The sequence below is a fragment of the Ictalurus furcatus genome, chromosome 6 (genome assembly GCF_023375685.1).
Source record: "Ictalurus furcatus strain D&B chromosome 6, Billie_1.0, whole genome shotgun sequence".
In the NCBI taxonomy this organism is placed as follows: Eukaryota; Metazoa; Chordata; class Actinopteri; order Siluriformes; family Ictaluridae; genus Ictalurus; species Ictalurus furcatus.
In genome coordinates, this window is record NC_071260.1 from 25,108,600 (window position 1) to 25,127,554 (window position 18,955).

The 18,955-nt window shown below is 37.9% G+C and overlaps 1 protein-coding gene across 1 annotated transcript in view; it reads left to right on the forward strand.

Moving 5' to 3' along the window:
* lrp2a (low density lipoprotein receptor-related protein 2a) overlaps positions 1-18,738 on the forward strand; it is a 72,046-nt gene extending 53,308 nt beyond the window's left edge. The window contains exons 57-78 of the mRNA XM_053627276.1: positions 878-997; positions 3,820-3,936; positions 4,702-4,818; positions 5,596-5,733; positions 5,854-5,976; positions 7,312-7,440; positions 7,676-7,807; positions 9,686-9,817; positions 10,825-10,968; positions 11,249-11,414; positions 11,540-11,668; positions 11,806-12,026; positions 12,239-12,418; positions 12,827-12,946; positions 13,689-13,779; positions 13,936-14,003; positions 14,377-14,494; positions 14,830-14,950; positions 15,960-16,067; positions 16,196-16,312; positions 16,390-16,461; positions 16,835-18,738. Of these exons, the coding sequence (XP_053483251.1) occupies positions 878-997; positions 3,820-3,936; positions 4,702-4,818; positions 5,596-5,733; positions 5,854-5,976; positions 7,312-7,440; positions 7,676-7,807; positions 9,686-9,817; positions 10,825-10,968; positions 11,249-11,414; positions 11,540-11,668; positions 11,806-12,026; positions 12,239-12,418; positions 12,827-12,946; positions 13,689-13,779; positions 13,936-14,003; positions 14,377-14,494; positions 14,830-14,950; positions 15,960-16,067; positions 16,196-16,312; positions 16,390-16,461; positions 16,835-17,005 (2,834 nt within the window). The 3' untranslated portion in view covers positions 17,006-18,738. The remainder of the gene's footprint in view (positions 1-877; positions 998-3,819; positions 3,937-4,701; positions 4,819-5,595; positions 5,734-5,853; positions 5,977-7,311; positions 7,441-7,675; positions 7,808-9,685; positions 9,818-10,824; positions 10,969-11,248; positions 11,415-11,539; positions 11,669-11,805; positions 12,027-12,238; positions 12,419-12,826; positions 12,947-13,688; positions 13,780-13,935; positions 14,004-14,376; positions 14,495-14,829; positions 14,951-15,959; positions 16,068-16,195; positions 16,313-16,389; positions 16,462-16,834) is intronic.
* Positions 18,739-18,955: the final 217 nt, after the last annotated feature.

The window sequence follows — 18,955 nt, forward strand, 5'->3', positions numbered from 1 at the left end:
ATGTTATCAGCATCCCCCCACTCCATTAGTGCCATCCTGCACAGAGAGGAGAGATCTCCCTAATCTGAGTGTAAGAATGCCAGGTGGGGCACCTCTTGGATCATGTATGTATGTGTGTGTACAGAGGGGTGTATCTGTATGTTTAGCAGTGTCTGCTCTTCTCCTCTCCTCACTTCTCAGATCTCCTCTGTGGCATATCTGCTATGACTCACTGGTCCGTGTGTGTGTGTGTGTGTGTGTGTGTGTGTGTATTGAGGGGGGTGTCTATACTCCCTTTACTACTTTCATCCTAGCTGTAATTAAATCCAGTGTTTTCTCTCCCTTCACAGTTCAGTGCTGCATTTATCATCATGTCTTTATTAAACAGCATGCCACAAGGTGCTAAAGAATGTCTCATTTATCTCTCATGTCTGCAGACTCAAATTGTAAAATTAGTCCAGATAACAAATTTGTGAGAGATAGTGCTTGTTCAGTGTCATGTTTTAAACTCTGTGCTGTCAGAATGTTTATATTGTGCTCATTCACATATTGCAGGTTTCTATATTAAGATCAGAACTGTGATCTTCATTAACAAACAATATATTCATTTACCGTTTTCTCTAGTGTGCTGATTGTGTGTTTTACTGCATAAATAAGACTGTATGTGTGTGTGTGTGTGTGTGTGTGTGTGTGTGTGTGTTAAAGTGTGTAGTTATCATTTAGCTCTTTGTTTATTTATTTATCTACTTATTTATTTATTGATTTAAAAGGGCTGACATAGTCGTTAAAAGAGGATATGCGCTCTGTCAACTTATCTGATTAAATATAGCTAATGAATGCATGACCCTTTTTGTGAGTAAGTGTGTAGCAAAACTTGACCCCTGTGTCATGTTTATAGAGGAGTTGACCTGTGACCCTGCTGGAGATTTCCGCTGTGATAACCACAAGTGTATCCCCCTGCGCTGGAAGTGCGATGGAGACAATGACTGTGGAGATGGATCAGATGAACGCAATTGCAGTGAGTAGCTTGTATAACAGAAATCTATCTTGTGTTTCAGGAAATGGTTTCTTTGACCAAGATATGTCAGTGCAGGTCAAATGTTTTTCTCTAAAACCTTTTGATAGGCCTGATTGCTTCCGTTTACAGTCATGCACAATCAGCAATACTATTATTATATTATAATAGGGCATATATTAGGTCAGCAAGTAAACATCGGTTCTTGAAGTTGATGTGTTTGAAGCAGGAAAAATGGACAAGCATAAGGATCTGAATGACTTTGACAAGGGCCAAATTGTGATGGCTAGTCGACTGAGTCAGAGCATCTCCAAAATGGCAGGTCTTGTGGGGTGTTCCCGGTATGCAGTGGTTAGTACCTACCAAAAGTGGTCCAAGGAAGGACAACCGGAGAACCGGCAACAGTGCTATGGGCTCATTGATGCATGTTGGGAGCGAAGGCTAGCCCATCTGGCTGATCCCACAGAAGAACTACTGTGGCACAGTAGTGATAGAAAGGTGTCAGAACACACAGTGCATCACAGCTGCATATGGCGCTGGTAGCTGCAGACCGGACAGAGTGCCCATGCTGACCCCTGCCCAATGCTGAAAGCGCCTACAATGGGCACATAAGCATCAGAACTGGACCATGGAGCAATGGAAGAAGGTGGCCTGGTCTGGTGAATCATATTTTCTTTCACATCAAGTGGCAGAAGAAGAGATGGCACCAGGATGCACTATGGGAAGAAGGCAGTGTGATGTTCTGTGCAATGTTCTGCTGGGAAACCTTGGGTCCTGGCATTCATGTGGATGTTACTTTGACACGTACCACCTACATAAAGTCTACCAAAAGTCTATTTTCAATGAGTCCCATTCAATTTGCGCAAATCAACTTCGTGTAATTCACGCCTCAGAGTAGAAATGTCAGAGACAGGGTTTGTCAATAGTGTCTCTACACCATGTCCTTTAATCACAAGCACTTGCCTTTAAGATAAAAAAAAAAAAAATGGGGAATAGTACATGCAGACTATGGAAGCAGATACATTACGTTTTCTTTGCCTTCAAAAGTAATTCAACATAACATAAAAGCAACAGACAATTAAAAAATGAAAAAAAAGGTTAAAAAGACAAACATTGATATAAGAATGCAATCATGGCACGCATTAAAATAAAAGTCAGGTATAATGCTAGTATATTGCTGCATGAATAATACTATAGAAATTATTGCATTAATGACTGCAAACTTGGTTTCATTTATCAATATGATGTTGGCCTTCATTATTCAGCAGCTTATTAAATAGTGCTTGATCCGGCACATCCTGTTATTTTGCATTTTATTTCTTATATTCTGCACTGACAGTTAATTGTGCACACAACTTCATTTAACGCAAAGTTAGGAAATTGTAAAAGTGCTTAATTCTGTAGTTACATCTGAGGTCTGAATATCAATGTGTACAATTTTGTTATTAATTACTCCCTACAAATGCATACCTCAACTCTGAATATTGCCCAAAACGAACAAGATCTTACCATGGTTAAATAGTTGAACATTTTTTTTTTCTTTTGTTGGGTAAGCCTTAACCATGGCAAGTTGGGGAAAATAGTAAACTGTGGTTTCTTCTACCATATTACATAAAAACCCAGTATTCAACAATGACTTAACCTAAGTAAAACCATGGTAACATCGCAGTCAAGAGTTTAACAATCAGATACCATAGTTAATCTGTGGCAAGATCATAGGTGAATATGCAATAAACATAGTTATCCTAACCATAGTTACCTTGTTCTCAGCTCAGTGTGTGAACGTGTCAGCTTTTCTGGAAAAAAAAAATCTTGTGAGGAAACAGGAGGGAAGCCTGAAGGGAGGTTAGACAGTGAGAGGCAGAAAAATAGAGCACTAATAGGAAGAGATGAAGCTGATGAGGGTTGTGAGTTGGGTGAAAGGATGATCGGAGCCTGTGCTAAATCACTGAGTTTTTACACTGAAAGGGGTGCTGATTTTTTCAGCACTTGTCTCTCCCCCCACACAGGAGCTGGCATGTTGCAGTGCACAGCTTCACTCCTCCTAATGAATTCATCTATGAACTCACCTCATAAAAATGGCCCACGGAACACGGGGTTCTTTATAACTGTGGCAGGCTGTGAAAAACAACCTGTGGCTCATTAGATAACCCTTTAATCCTGTAACATAGCAAAACACAACATAACCAACTCTGTTATCTGTGTTAAATGTTTGGTTTGTGTGTTTAGAGATTTACTGCAGCAATTTGTTTGCGGTGTTTTGCCCTTAAACTGTATTTAGCAATTATATACTTAACGGTTATTTGCTGTGTGTGTTAATTATTGTCTTAGAATAATACATCATATCTGTTATAATGTTTCCACACTCAAAACATGCAACATTATCGGCATAATTTTATTGTGCAGGATTTGTGTCCTTTAAACTTTCCAGCATTCAAACTGGGATGCTTTCACACACATATGTTATTGAGGTCCCATTATACAGGATTTGATTTCAAATACTTGAACTCACCCTCATCTTCTCACTGCTTATGTCCAGTCCTTACTCTTGATTGCGTGACGAATGGCTGAATTTCAAAACTTATTAATAATCATGCCTGAATTGTATACTACAAGACTGCAAGGTAGACAATACAAATGGTATATTTCGACCTCAGAAGGTTACACTTTATTTGTAGTTTTACATTTAACCATAGCATATACAGAGGGGAAAAAAAGCTTGTTGTAGTGTGTGTGTGTGTGTGTGTGTGTGTGTGTGTGTGAGAGAGAGAGAGAGAGAGAGAGAGAGAGAGGGAGAGATTGACACAGTTTTTTTGCATCCACAGACCCTCGAGCATGCACAGAGAGTGAGTATCGCTGTGACAACCTGCGCTGCATTCCTGGACGCTGGGTGTGTGACCATGACAACGACTGTGAGGATAACTCGGATGAAAGGGACTGTGGTGAGCAGAGCCTCTTTGTTTGCCTGGTGGGAGTATACAGTGGGGGGCGTAGCAGCTTATTCTCAAACTTTCGCCTGAACCGCTGATGCAGAACCATCTTTTATCAGTTTCTTAGTGATTTTACATGCCATATAATTAATGGTTGAATAATTATTTACTTACGAATCATGTTGCATCATGCATGAGCACTTTTGAATTCTCGGTTTACAAAGGAAAGCAGTTTGTGTGATGATAATGCATTAACCATGAGGTATTCACAGGGAATTATACAAAAGAGCCTTATTCAGCTAAATACATACCAATGTTTGTGCATTTTGAATGGGCCTGTAAAAAAATCTGGTGCTGAAATATAAAATTCATATAATAAAGATTTTTACTTGATTGATGATGAAATCAGAATGATGATGATGATGATAAATGTTACATGAGTTTACTGCCATTTCTTAGAGTTTTGTTATATAGCTAGGTCTATGTAAAAGCAGGGCTTTCCACGGCATTGCAGAGCGTCTCATTTTACCTGAAGAAGAATGCTAAGTGCTCAGTTCTGCCACACGGGTCTCGCACACTTCCTGCGTAAGAAAGAAGGACACTGCCAGCTTTCTATCCCAATGAGAACATTGTCTAACTGCATTCTCCTCGATGCAAGGCAAATAGCATAGATTGTGTGATCCATTCAAGCTTGCCTAAGCGGTGTTTTTATCCTGTTTGTATGGACCGGAGACTGGTGTGTGAAGTGTAATGTTTCTTGCTGTAACTCTGTTTTAGAGATGCGGACATGCCATCCTGGATACTTCCAATGTGATAGTGGTCACTGCATCACTGAGCGCTTCAAATGTGATGGCAGTGCAGACTGCTTGGACTTCACTGATGAGACGTCCTGCCGTGAGTGCCTCCTCTATCTTTTATGTATACACAACTCCTGGCTGGAAGCTCTAGTCAAACAGATACCACTGAGTTATTAACGTGTAGTTTTGACACACGCTCTTGTGAAAATATCCATCCCAACGTTTCCGTATCTAATACAATTTATTTTTTGATAAGTAATAGCAGTGCTGTTTTGACATGATTCTTGCATATGTGTTCCTTTCCCATTAATCTCACTTAATGCTATTGCAGTTCTTTAAAAAAATTACTTACTTAATTAATTACTTCAAGTTTTCCTTTCCAATTATTTTATATTAGTACAGCCAGAGCAAACCTCAGAAGATGAAGATTGTGATGCTTTCGTATATATTCTGGAAAAATCATCATTGTATAATAAACCTTTCAGATTTATTATTTAACCATAGTCATATTCCTGGATCCCAAATGTTATACATGATATACATAATGGTGCGCTAGAAGTTGGTACACTGTATACTCACTAGATCATATGAAATTCAGTCAAGGAAATGAATTGGAATGATTTTTAATATTTAACTAGAAAATAAATAAGTATATGCTACAAATTATATTATTCACATACCTTTTCCTTTATCAAGTGTCAAGGTGTATATAGGCACATAAAGTTTAGAAATGTTACATTATGCAACTAAAATTAGAACACAAGATCTAAAACATCAAAGGCCACTTTTTTCAATTAAACACATAAATATTATAAAGATTTAAATAAACAGTTCATGTCTGTAAATATACTGATATTGTCTGTGCCCTTTACAGCAACCCGTTACCCGAATGGCACATACTGTCCTCCCTTCCTGTTCGAATGTAAGAATCATGTATGTGTTCAGCAGCACTGGAGGTGTGATGGGGACAACGACTGTGGAGACGGATCAGATGAAGAACTGCATCTCTGCTGTGAGACGCCATTTATATAAGACCTTACAGGGTTTCTGATCTCAGCATGAACTAATGTGTTAAAGAAGTGAAAGTAACTAATATAAATGAATGAAATGCTATGCATCTTTTTTTCTTCAGTGGATATCCCGTGTGAAGCCCCTTTCCGCTTCCGCTGTGATAATAACGTCTGTATCTACAGCCATGAACTCTGCAACTCGGTGGATGACTGTGGAGATGGAACAGATGAAAAACAGGAGCACTGTGAGTACAGACTAACTACAAATACTTTTTAGTAGACAAAACTTTTAAACTTTTATCAAATCAACATGGTTACTGGTGAATTAAAACGGGATCTAAATAGGATTGGCTACTGTCAACTTTGTTTTCAACAAACATGTTTTTAGTGGTCTAAAATGTTTAGTGATACTTTGAAGTACAGTGCTTTTAACAATATTAAAATCTGTTTTCTACACCCATTGTTCTCAAAGTTTTTTGTTGTTGTTGTTGTTGTTGTGGAAATCACAATCCACCATTATCAAAGGTTTTATATTTATTATTGAATTCTTATAACCTCTGCCCCTTGGAATTAAATGAGTTTAATCCAAACCTCATTAACTCATTTATTACAAGTATTTAAATCTAATGATAATGTTTTGTGAGTGTAAAGTTCACAAATAAAAAGGTGTGGCTTTAATAAATAGCCAAAATATTATTGTACACATTTAATCTTTTCTTGCAGTATACTGGCATACATTTCAATCAGTATAAACAAATCAATTATTTTATCACTGCAAGTCTGATTAGTCAGGACACTGTTGGGTTTCTGTGTGTAGCGTATCATGACTGTGTTTAGCTGCTGGTAAGCAGGGCGATGGGAAAAGGGAGAGGTGTGAGCCCCCTGCTGGGCGATTAATTCACACCTCTCCACAAAAACAATGGTACAGAGATTAAACGGACAGAACAACTAAAGCTTTTTTGATAGTAAAACACCATATACAACTACCACAATATTATTAAAACTTTTAAACCTAGAAGGCAAGGTGAAAAATAAATTCATATGAAATACTACAAATTCTTAAAGCTCTGAGTGTCTACTTTCATATGAGCCATTAACCACTACTGTGGAGTGTGACATCACAAATAAATTCAATGCTGAACACGGGCTCCCCAAAACAGGCGGAAATTCCATTTTTTTGGCCTCTGGTAAAAAGAGTTAAATAATGAGACTAATATTTGAATAGTTGGAGTATGTTCATAAGATAAATCTGTACTGAGACAGTCCATGGAATTTTTCTCCAGTTAAAGGGGTCTCTGGCTGGCAAACATTTGAAAACCCCTGTTCTACATGAACACACATCATATGATCTGCATATTATGAATCTGCAAAAGAAAATATGTCAAATAAATATTTTCTGATGTTGAAGCTGATGAACTATTTTCTGGAAGGTCATTTTATTTATAGTGGGTTGACTCTTCTCTGTTAGACATTGGCATGTAATGCTATCACTCCATAAATCTGGCCCTATATTTTCTACATGCTTCCATGTAGCAGAGATCTCTGTAATGGGTCATCATGATTTCCTCTTCTGCTTTCAGGTGTGACTCCCACTCACATGCCGTGTACTTCTGATGAGTTTAAATGTGGGAACAGCCAGTGCATTCCTCTGCAGTACGTCTGTGATGACTATGATGACTGTGGAGACCAGACTGATGAGTTGGGCTGTAGTGAGTAACATTAATACCCCCCCCCCAAACCCTCCCACAAACACACATACACGCATATAAACACACTACACATCAGCCTTTTCATCACACTCCCTCCTCACTCATGATGTCTGTTTGGTTAACACATTCATGTTATGTTAAGTGCCAAGTATCCCAGTAACCATTTATCAAATACTATATCATTGTCATGTGGTAAATATTGATATATATGTTTTTCTCTTTTTCCCTGTGTTAGACAGTGGTAGTGGGCGCTCTTGCATTGAGAATCTGTGTGAACATAACTGCACCGATTTGACAGGTGGAGGCTTTATCTGCTCCTGCAGGCAGGGCTACAAAGCCAGAGAGGACAACAGGAACTCCTGTGAAGGTGTGTAAATTAACCCATACACATAAAATCAACAGCACCCACAGCAGAACATACTGTAATCTATTTCTAAAATGACCGCGAGAGTCACTCATTTTTACCTGGTGTATCCTTAGTGTTCGAGGGTATATCCTGACAGGATGTTTGTAAAACTGAGAAAAGCCTGAAGTCCATGTAAATAGTATAACTAATTTAGTTGTCTGTATTATTCATTGTTTCACATACATATTTCTAAACCTTGTATAAAGTGCTTATTTACAACTTAAACAGCAAAATATGTTGATCAATCAATCAATTGTAATAGGTTTATTAAGAGCCAGATAGTAGATTACAAAATGTTGAAATGTTGAATTAGTATTAAGGTTTAAAGTTAATGGTCCTGTAATTAACAGCTCAGCACATTGTGGAATGATGAATTATATGTACAGGGTTGGAGGGCATGGTGGCATATTGATTAGCATGTTTGCCTCGCTCCTCCATGGTTGGGTGTTCAAATCCCACCTCGCCCAGTGTGCATGGAGTTTGCATGTTCTCCTCATGCTTCGGGGGTTTTCTCTGGGTACTCCAGTTTCATCCCCCAGTCCAAAGACTGGGAAGACTACGCGTTGTAGGCTGATTGGCATTTCTAAATTGTCGGTAGTGTGTGAATGTGTGCGATTGTGCCCTGCGATGGGCTGGCCTCCCTGTCCAGGGTGTACCCACCCCATGCCCCTATTTGGGATAGGCTTCAGGCTCCCCTGCGACCCTGTATAGGATAAGTGGTACAGAAAATGGATGGATGGATGTACGGAGTTTGAACAGAAGCTTGAAAATCTTAAAAATGCTTGATTTCAAAATTTATTGTTCAAGGTTTGAAATGTTTTTCCATTATGAGTGGACAACAGATCATTTGATTAAAAAAAAAAGTTATGATAATACCGTTGAGCTAGCAGTTAATTTTACTCAGTTTCTTCTTGTTAGAAACGTAACTGCCTTTTTTTGTAAATGTTGCTCATGCCTCAGTGCTGATACTGGAAAAAGTCTGAAAGCACCGGAAAGCTGTACAAGCTGTACAAAGCCCATAACAACACCACAGAAGTGGAAATATTGAAGCAGTGAAACACTGTGCCTTTTACAGGTTGCATAAGGTCAACAAAATTGTGCTTTGTATTATTTAGTGTTATTATCTTCTGGTTTGATATTGGAAAGTGGCAAAAAGGTGGAACATTTAAACTTTTAATGTTGTGCAACATCCACAAAACAAGTTATAATAGCTATATTCAGTCATTCCCACACCAGCCTCTCTTTATTCCTCTCTCTTGAAAGTAATAAAAACAACAACAACAAAAATGGTGCATGGGAAATTGCAACTCCATCTGTCCTGAAGACTCACCTATGGCAAAAAACCTAAAGGAGCAAAGCACTGACACAGGAGGCTCCTTCCGTAAATCTTAAATAAACATCTCCTTACCATATTATCATTATACAATTTTCTTTTTTTTTTTTAAATAAAAACACATTTTTAAAATGTTTATAGTCTTAGGTTTTGTGAAAGTCCCTATGAATTAGCCGTTACTATAGAAATTATAACGTATTAGAACGAGCACATTAATATAAATCTGTTATTTGAATTGCAACCGGTACTAGTGTCAGAGCTGCTGTTAAAGAAAATTAATCACCACCTTCTGACCAATCAAAATTGAGATACCAACAGTGTTGTGGTATAACTGAAAATAGAGCATATGCTTAAAGGCAGTGATACTTTCTTATAATTACATTTTTGGTGATTTAGTTTGTAAATCTTTGTAGGAAATGCTTCCCTAACACAGCAGCATCCATCGTAGTCAGTGCAACAGTTCCTCTCAAGTCTACAATGCTTTGTCTCCATCTGTCTCTCTACAGATGTGAATGAGTGTGAGCTCTATGGCACTTGTCCCCAGCTGTGCAAAAACACTAAGGGCAGTTATGAGTGTTTCTGTGCTGAGGGATTCCACTCTGTGGGACCACAACATGGGACTGAATGCGCTGCTGAAGGTGAGCAGTGGAGCTGATAACTACTCTTTTAGTTAACATCACTCATCTTTGTTTTCACGCTTTTTCTCTCTTCATGTCATATGGGAAAAAAAATGGTCACATCCACCAATGTGGTTGCACACTAAGACGAATATTAACTTAGCATACAATAGTTTCGTCAGTTGTTAGGAAGACGCTGAGGTTGCATTTTGTGCTTAATATCCATGCACAGCACTGATACTTCAATATTTCATGAAGACAATTGTAGAGTGAATACCACCAAATCTGAGTGTGACCTGTTTGCCAAGCATGACGGAACACCTGCAAAATCACTGGACCTCAATTCTATAGACATTAGTGGGGTTAGAACAGCAGGTGAAACAATAAATATTCACCTGCAAACTCTATATGAAGTCTAGTGGTAGCTTCATGGACAAAATTTAGTCACATATCCATTCTTTCCTAATACTTTGATTCACCTTCCCTCAGCTTAATAACATCACCAGTCCCATCAAGTAAGGATTCCACCAGTTTCTTGAGATTAGAATATGTTTACTGGCAACTCAAAGTGTCCCAGTGCTCCATCGTGCTTGTAGAAGAAGTCACACACAGATTTGACTCTATGCACATTGCAGTTGGCATTCTGAAAAGAGGATGTCTCTGCGTTGTGTTCTGCTTAAACCTGAAGCACAAATGGCAACCTCAGAGTCTGACTTTGTTTTTTTTGCTAAGTTACATTCGTCCACTGTGATGGGCAGACGTCTCAGCCATTGTATGTTCTGACCACACACCCAGTGTTCATAGCATAGGCTCTGGATCCCCTTTGACCCTGAGCAGTATAGAATGGTTTCAGAAGATGAATGAATGAATGAATGAATAACTACATTTTTTCAGGTGTGCAACAAAAAGACACTGCTTTAGGTGGATGTATTTTTTTATAGAAATTATATAATGTTGAATATTTTCTCTTTATACCCTTTTTTGTCTTACTTTTACTATCTCTCTGTGATGTCCATTCTTTGTCTCAGGCAATCCTCCAGTGCTGTTGTTGCCTGATAATGTGCGTATCCGTCGCTATAACCTGTCATCGAAGCAGTACTCAGACTATGTTGATAATGCTGAACACATTCAAGCTCTAGACTACATTTGGGACCCAGAGGACCAGGGACTCAGTAAGACCATAACACACTATCTCGAAACTACAGCCAAACAATGTTCTGCATTGGGGAATGTATTTATTCCCCAGTTATTCCTCCGTTTAGCTCATTTTAGTTGTTTAATGAAACCCCATTATAGCTTCATTTTACTGTATCTTTAATGTAGCTATTTAATATGCTACATTTCTATTCTTGAGGGATTACTTACTGGCTTCATGACTGGTCTTGTTATAATTAGCAGAGTGCATGTTTCAAGTTCATGTCACTGTACTGCTCAATACTCGTCTACCCTTAGGTATTGTGTACTGGACCATTTTGGGTCATGGTGCTCAGTTTGGCTCCATAAAGAGGGCGTATATGACCACATTTGATGACCATGGCAGTAACCAAATGAAAGATGTAGATCTCAACCTTAGATACATCTCCAGTCCTGATGGAATTGCTGTGGACTGGGTTGGGCGGTACGTAAAATTACTTCTTGTGTTTTTAATTATTTTTCATGTATTGTTCAACATTCTTTCTGAAATTCCTTTTGAAATGATAGCTTTGCTTACCTGGATTACGTCTCCTTTGTTTTATATTTTAGACACATTTATTGGACAGATGCTGGCACCAATCGTATTGAAGTGGCAAAGCTGGATGGGCGGTACAGGAAGTGGCTAATCCATAATGATCTAGACCAACCAGCTGCAATAGTTCTCAACCCAGCTCTTGGGTAACCACCATACCATTTTAATTGTCCTGTATTTACAATACAATTCAAACATAATATTTCAGGCTCTAAGTCCCATTCCTATTGTCCAAATGTGCTTCTGACAAAACATTTGTGTATGTGTTTTTGTTGTCACCCAGTATGATGTACTGGACTGACTGGGGTAGAAGGCCAAAGATTGAGGCAGCATGGATGGATGGCCAGCACAGACAGGTGCTGCTAGACAACGATCTGGGCTGGCCAACAGGACTCACTCTAGATTACCTTAATGGAAACAGGATTTACTGGTGTGACTCCAAAGAAAACATTATTGAGTCAATGAAGCCAGATGGAACAGACAGGAAGATCGTCTTGTCAGGAGGTTGGACACTGTAGTTAAACATATGCAAATTATATAGAGTTATTGCAGGAAGCAATTTCAGTTCTATACATTTTGTTTCCTTGGCTTTAATTATTTTCCAACATATATACAATTCTGATATTAAAAGTGATATTTATGCCTACTTCAGGTATTTTAGATATAATTTTCTTTAGGAATTGTTTTAGAGTTGATCACACTGGTCTTGTTTGCAGATATTGGAAACCCTTACAGTCTGGATGTGTTTGAAGGCCATGTGTATTGGACAACAAAGCTCAGGGGTGAAGTGTGGAAGGCTGACAAGTTTGGGAAGGGGGATAAAGTGAAGGTGTTGACTATAAACCCCTGGTTGACTCAGGTCCGCATCTATCATGAGCACAGATACAACCACTCAGGTGAGGAGCAGTTGCTCACACAGTGATTAATATGTTCATTTATAATTCATGAAAACATTTGCACTAACGGGGGGCATGATGACTTAGTGGTTACCACATTTGCCTCACACTTCTAGGGTTAGGGATTCGATTCCCACCTCCACTCTGTGGGCGTGGCGTTTGCATGTTCTCCCTGTGCTTCGGGGTTTCCTCTGGGTACTCTGGTTTCCTCCCCATTCCAAAGACATGTATTGTAGGCTGATTGGCATCTCTAAATTGTCTGTAATGGGTGTGTGAGTGTGTGTCATATTGTGCCCTGAGTACCCTAGCATCGGCTCCACGACCCTGATAAGGGGTCCTGAAAATGGATGGATTGACGGATTTGCACTAATGTTTCATATAATAATCACAGCAATTCTTTTGTCTCAGTGGTGAACCCCTGTAAAGACGTGTGTAGTCATCTGTGTCTGCTTCGACCTGGTGGATACACCTGTGCCTGTCCACAAGGCTCCTCCCTGCTCAGCTACATTGAGAATGAGTGTGATGCAGGTGCGAGACACATTACTCTGCAAGTTAATACAGTCAAATATGAAAATCTATCCATTGAGATGTTCTGTTTAATATTGTTATTATACTTAAGAATAATGTTTAAAAATGGGATTCAGGAAATTCACCCCCTAAAATGTTATTCAATGTAACATAACTTCCACAAAAAAAAAAACATGTTTAGCTGTACTATTTGGATAGCATACAAACATCACCATAAGAATTATATATCATCAAACAAACTCACTTATTTTATTTTGAAATATCAGCCTTTTGATAGTTATAGTATACAGTTACAGCTCCTACTTTGTTGTATGTTTATCTTTAGGAAGTTCTTGATTTAAAATTCTATTCAAGTTTGCTTACCGTGTATTAGTTTTCTTTTTTTTTATATATATATATAGATATTTCAATAAATAAAATATATTGTTTTATTTTAATATTAGATAATGCTGTTATTCGGTATTACATGTCAACCATTATTGTTTTTGTCCAAATACTGTTCATGCTTCTGCTGGCACTATATCAAAATTAAATAATGTGACCCAACTATTATTATTGTTGTTGTTGTTGTTGGTGGTGGTGGTGGTGGTGGTGTTGGTGTTGTTGTTGTTGATATAATTATTATTATTGGTGGCGGTGGTGTTTGTTTTTTTGGAGCATTGTTATTGTATACACTCTACATTGATAGTGAGGTAGCTGGGGGGTTTTTTTGTAATGTTGTGTTCGGCTCTTGCCCTTACAGCCATCCAGCCAGAGGTAGCCATGCCAATTGAATGCGGATGCATTAATGGTGGAACATGCTCCACTGACAAGCCAGGCCTGCCAAAATGCAAGTGAGTCTAACAGGAGGAATGCGGCAATAAACATTATCAGACCTAATTTCAGTAAAGAGTACTTTTAATGGATGAAGGATTGGTAATGGAGTAAATGAACAAGGGAAACATCATGTTTGTTACCATTATAATCTGTTCTTATTCTGCCCCCATTAGGTGTCCGTATGGTTATTCAGGAAGGCACTGTGAAATAGGAAAGTCCCGAGGAGCACCTGCTGGAACAGGTGACAGGATTATTCGCACTTCCCAAACCAGTTAACACCAGCCTTGTAGTGTCCTTTATCCAGTGTCTTACACATTAATGAAGGGAGTTAATGACATACACATAAAGTGCGTGTTTCACTGATTTTGGTAAAGACTGCTGAATCCATGATTGATTACTCATTAACATCTTGGTTCTTTCATATTTTTACTTACTGTCACACTTCAATGCGCTGTCTAAAAGTCCTAACTAACCCCATATTCTTACTATATTATTCATACTGTATTACTCAGCAGAGGTGAATGAAGAATTAGCATTAGCATTTTATTCAACTAAGTGTAGTCCTGACACACAGATATCCAGTGTCTCAAACATCTCTCCTGTTCTCTATTTAGCAGTCGCTGTGTTGCTGGCAGTGATTATCATTCTCCTAAGTGGAGCTCTCGCCATTGGGCTTTTCCTGAACTACAGACGCACAGGCTCACTCATCCCTTCAATGCCCAAGCTACCCAGGTACTCCATTACACTCATTAATCAGCACTCAAACTCCTCAGCTTTCTTTGACCTGGAGGAGATATATACAAAGAACAAGCTTGCTTTCATCCTCTATTAGTGATGTGAGTAGAGTTACTGCTGCATTGGTAAACCTTTGTCAATCATGAACAAACCATCCCTTTGAGTTGTGGCAGTGGGGAATGGTAATTAATGTGCTATTAATGATACTAACAGCAATGCATTTATTATTGTAGCAAACCTGGATTCTCTTCCTTTCTCTCTCTCTCTCACTCTGTCTCTGTCTCTCTCTCTCTCTCTCTCATTCTCTGTCACCATCTCTGTCTGTTGTTTAGTTTGAGCAGCCTGGCCAAGTCAACTGACACAGGAAACGGCGTGTCCTTCCGTTCAGGGGACAATGTCACCATGGATCCTCAGACTCTGGGGATATCGTTCATCGATAGAGCCATGCAGCTGGTAAACCCCAAACTTTCTGTCCAATATAACACTATGTGGTGGAGCTTCAGCTCTTAAATGCACTATGAGCACATTTAGGTCATAAGGATGAGCTGTGAAATCCTGGGTTAACCTCCAGTTTGACTCAAGTTACAAGCACATTTTTGACCTGACTGAGCGATCCACATGAATTAGTCTTTCACCCAATAAACTGGGCTATTTCAGGGGAACTGTAGTTTTCAATCCTCCATGCATTTATTTCAAGTGGAGAATTTTCTTTGAACAGTTACTACAAAAGGCTTTCATTCCACATTTATTAGAAGTGCGTGAATGTTTTATGAATAAATACTGGAGGATTTATGAAAGGCTTATGTGAAAACTCCTGAGGTGAAATTAGAAGTTTTAAGTTGTAGTATATGACTTTGTATATTAGTTATATTATATATGAGAAGACCTTAATTATCATTATTAAGGCTATAATTATAATTTATTCTGGTCTTTCACTCTCTCCTGTTTAGCAGCCTGGACAAGTTGCTTTAATCTACTTGCATTAAAAACTACTATGAAGCACCACTGCAGTGTATTGTATAGCTTCTACAGCTTCACTTATCTAAGAAGTACATATGGCACAAGCACTAATGTATACCTACTCCAACTACATATAGGTTAAATGACAAATGTGTACTTAATAGTTGTCTCAGAGCTTTGTGAATGTGCTGTTAGTAAGGATAAATATAAAATGTGCAGTTACTGTACAGTAAACATGAACAATCTAGCCGTAGTGATAATTGGAAATTCTTCTCTCTTCTCTCTAAAGACAAAGACATGCATAAAACGTCCCATGTCAGATCACACGTTTTTTCATAAATCCTCCAGCATTGCTTTATAAATGTTTACGCAGTTCTTATGACTGTATTATGAAGGCAGAATCAGTGTATCCTTAAATAAAGAATTAGATGTAAATAATGTAATTTATGTATTTGGAGGATGAATTAGTGAGTTCTGATTTCCAACTCTTCTGTGTTATCAGAATGAGAACTTTGCAGATGCTGGAAGGGAACCTGTCACATTTGAGAATCCTCTCTATTCCACTGCAACAGGCACAGCCGGTGATGCTGCAGTCATATATGCCACACAGGTAAAGCAGGACAGGACACATATACCACCTCATGTATAAAGTTTGTCCCTTTAATACAACACACTGGCTTACATTTTCAAAGCAAAGACAGATGGTACAGAAGTTGCTTTGCTTCTGCATTCGAACAGGTAACTGTGAATATAAGTGGTGACTCAACAGAGAATGTATTTGCGAATCCCATTTACAATGAAAAGCAGCAGGCAGTGGAGGTGAAAAATATTCCGACAGACCCCAAGATAACACAGGTAAGAGCAGATCCAAAGTAAGTAAATACTTCAAGGCTGTAGCCTGTCTCTTTTACTATTGCTTATTTATGTTTTAGGAGTCCAAGTGGAGCTTCTTCAAGAAAAAACTAAAACCAGGTACCACTTTTGAAAACCCAGCATACTCAGAGGTGAGACATTTTCACAGATTGCAATTATAAATCATAAGAGTTCCAGTACTAATCTAGATGGAACTGGGATTTAAAAACATTTCATTTGGGCAATTCAGAGTCAACTCTAAAATTTTTTCACCTTTTGAGAGGAGAATGAGCATACATGATTGTATTAAACGAACAAACTAAAATACATTAAATAGGATTTAAGTAGAAAATAATAAACACAATCAGGGTCATAATAACAGGTTTCAGTGCTGGTAATAATACAGGTAGAAATTTGCACTACCTACTAACTATACAGCATGCCCATATGTATTCATTATTGCTCATTATCGTGACGGGTGCCAATAATTCTGAAGTTGACAAAGGTGTTATTGTACGATTTTAGATGCAGGACAAACAGCCTGCTTTGAATACAGAGGACCCTTCAACCAGCCAGCCACCTCCTGTAATGCCGCCTCCAAAGCCTGTGAAGCGAGAGAAATCTAGCATGTACTCACCCACAGAAGACTCCTTCCAAGACACAGCCAACCTGGTTAAAGAGGACAGTGACATATAATCGTCCCTCGTTTCGCTCTCTTTCTTACACACATACACAAATACAAGGGGAAAAAGACACACTCTGTCCCTCTTTGCACAGAATCTATTTTTATATGCAGACTGTGTACAAAAATTAAACTTAAGATTATTTTGAGAACAGTAGATAATATGTTTTTATGACAGAGGATTAAAAAGTCTATGGAGACAATGCCTTCTGCAGTTTCTTATGCCAATTCATGTTCATGATTATTTTTTATTGTAATGTACTATATGTATATCTTTGCACTGATACTACTGATGGTAAAAAAAAATGTTATGAATATGTTGTACATTTGTAAATTTTTTAAAAGATTTTTTTGATGATATCTGATAGAATACTGTGCAGGATATTATGCTTTCTCTTATAGATAAACAAAGTGACAGGTGAACATGGTAGTGTGTAGAAAATGCACACTGCACTGTGATTTATTACCAGGGCTTTGATGCTTCTTTGCATAGAAATTTGACTTAATATTTGCCAGTGGAATCAAAAACACACATCTCATCCTGCATATTTATATACCTCATCTGTGGACTGGCCAACACGGTGAAAAAGAGCCAATGTCTGTTGGGTCCATTGTTCACAATTTGTTCCTCAGCAGTATCTTTGTTCATATAAATATTACATCAACCTACATGAATATTACACAATCTTATCATTTATACATTTATGAACTGCTAAAGATGACTGGTCCTTATCCAAGTATACTTGACTTAATTACAGGTATGATTTTGTATTAAATCAAGATAACTGATGGTATTTCACTGCCCCTAGAAGTATCATCCTTAAAAGATCATTTAAATGGTCTGTTTTGTAATGTGACTTTCCATTATCTATTCATTGTTTTGTTATAGTAGGTGAATATTGAAATGTTCCAGTAGTATTTCGTGAGGATTCCTGTTATTTAGGAGAAAGGGACTGATATCAAAACACACAGTAACACTATCATTAATGATTTATATTTAGAATTTTCAATGATATCTAATATCACACACTGTTTTCCAAAGTTTGAAATAAATGTAACTGTGACATTTGTGGTGTAGCATGTATTATGTAGGCTATACTCTTTGGTGTTGGCCAAAAATGTCATTAATGGCTAACCTAATAAAGATGTAAATTCTATATTACTGAATGATTTTGTATATTAATGAAAGGAAAATGAACACATTTGAACTGGAAAAAAATTATCAAATGCTGCTGAGAAAAATTTTAATAAATGTATTGTTTTATAATGTATTTTGCCTAAAATGCTATTTTTGTCCTATGTATAATAAATACTTGTTCTAAATGGCAAATTTAAGAGCTAGACATCAGATCATACTGTATAGTTGTACAATAGGGCATATATTATACGGAGAAGTAGAAAAAGTAAAGCAAGTGCCTAGAGCAATTGGTCACAAGAAATGTCAGATGCTGTGTACACACACACATATAGGCTGAAATCAGCTAAAATGGGCCATCATGTAAAATGGTCCAGATAAGGGTGGAGCCTCATAGACTTTTAAGTTTTTACAGCCAATCAAAATAACTGATCTTACATTGTTGCTACAACACTATTTGACATATAACAATAGTTTTGATTGGTCTAAGGTTCTTAAAGTGGGCGTGGCAGAGTGTCATATGAAGCATGTCAGAGAAATTGTATGGTAAGGGAGCATGGCATAGTAAATTTCATTCACCACTAATAAGGGTGATCAAGGAATTATAAGTAAGCTTACCAATGAAGCAAAAGGTCTATGAACAATGTTTTGACAGACTCTTTCAAATAAAATGTTTAAATTTAAAAAGAAACTTTGATTTTTGTGAAAGAAAGTCATTTTAGGTAGTGGCCCATTTTAGTTTAACCAGCTAGCTAGAATGGGCCACAATTTTCAGCTAAAATGGGCCGCATACACACACACACTCTTACACAGAAATTACACAGAAATT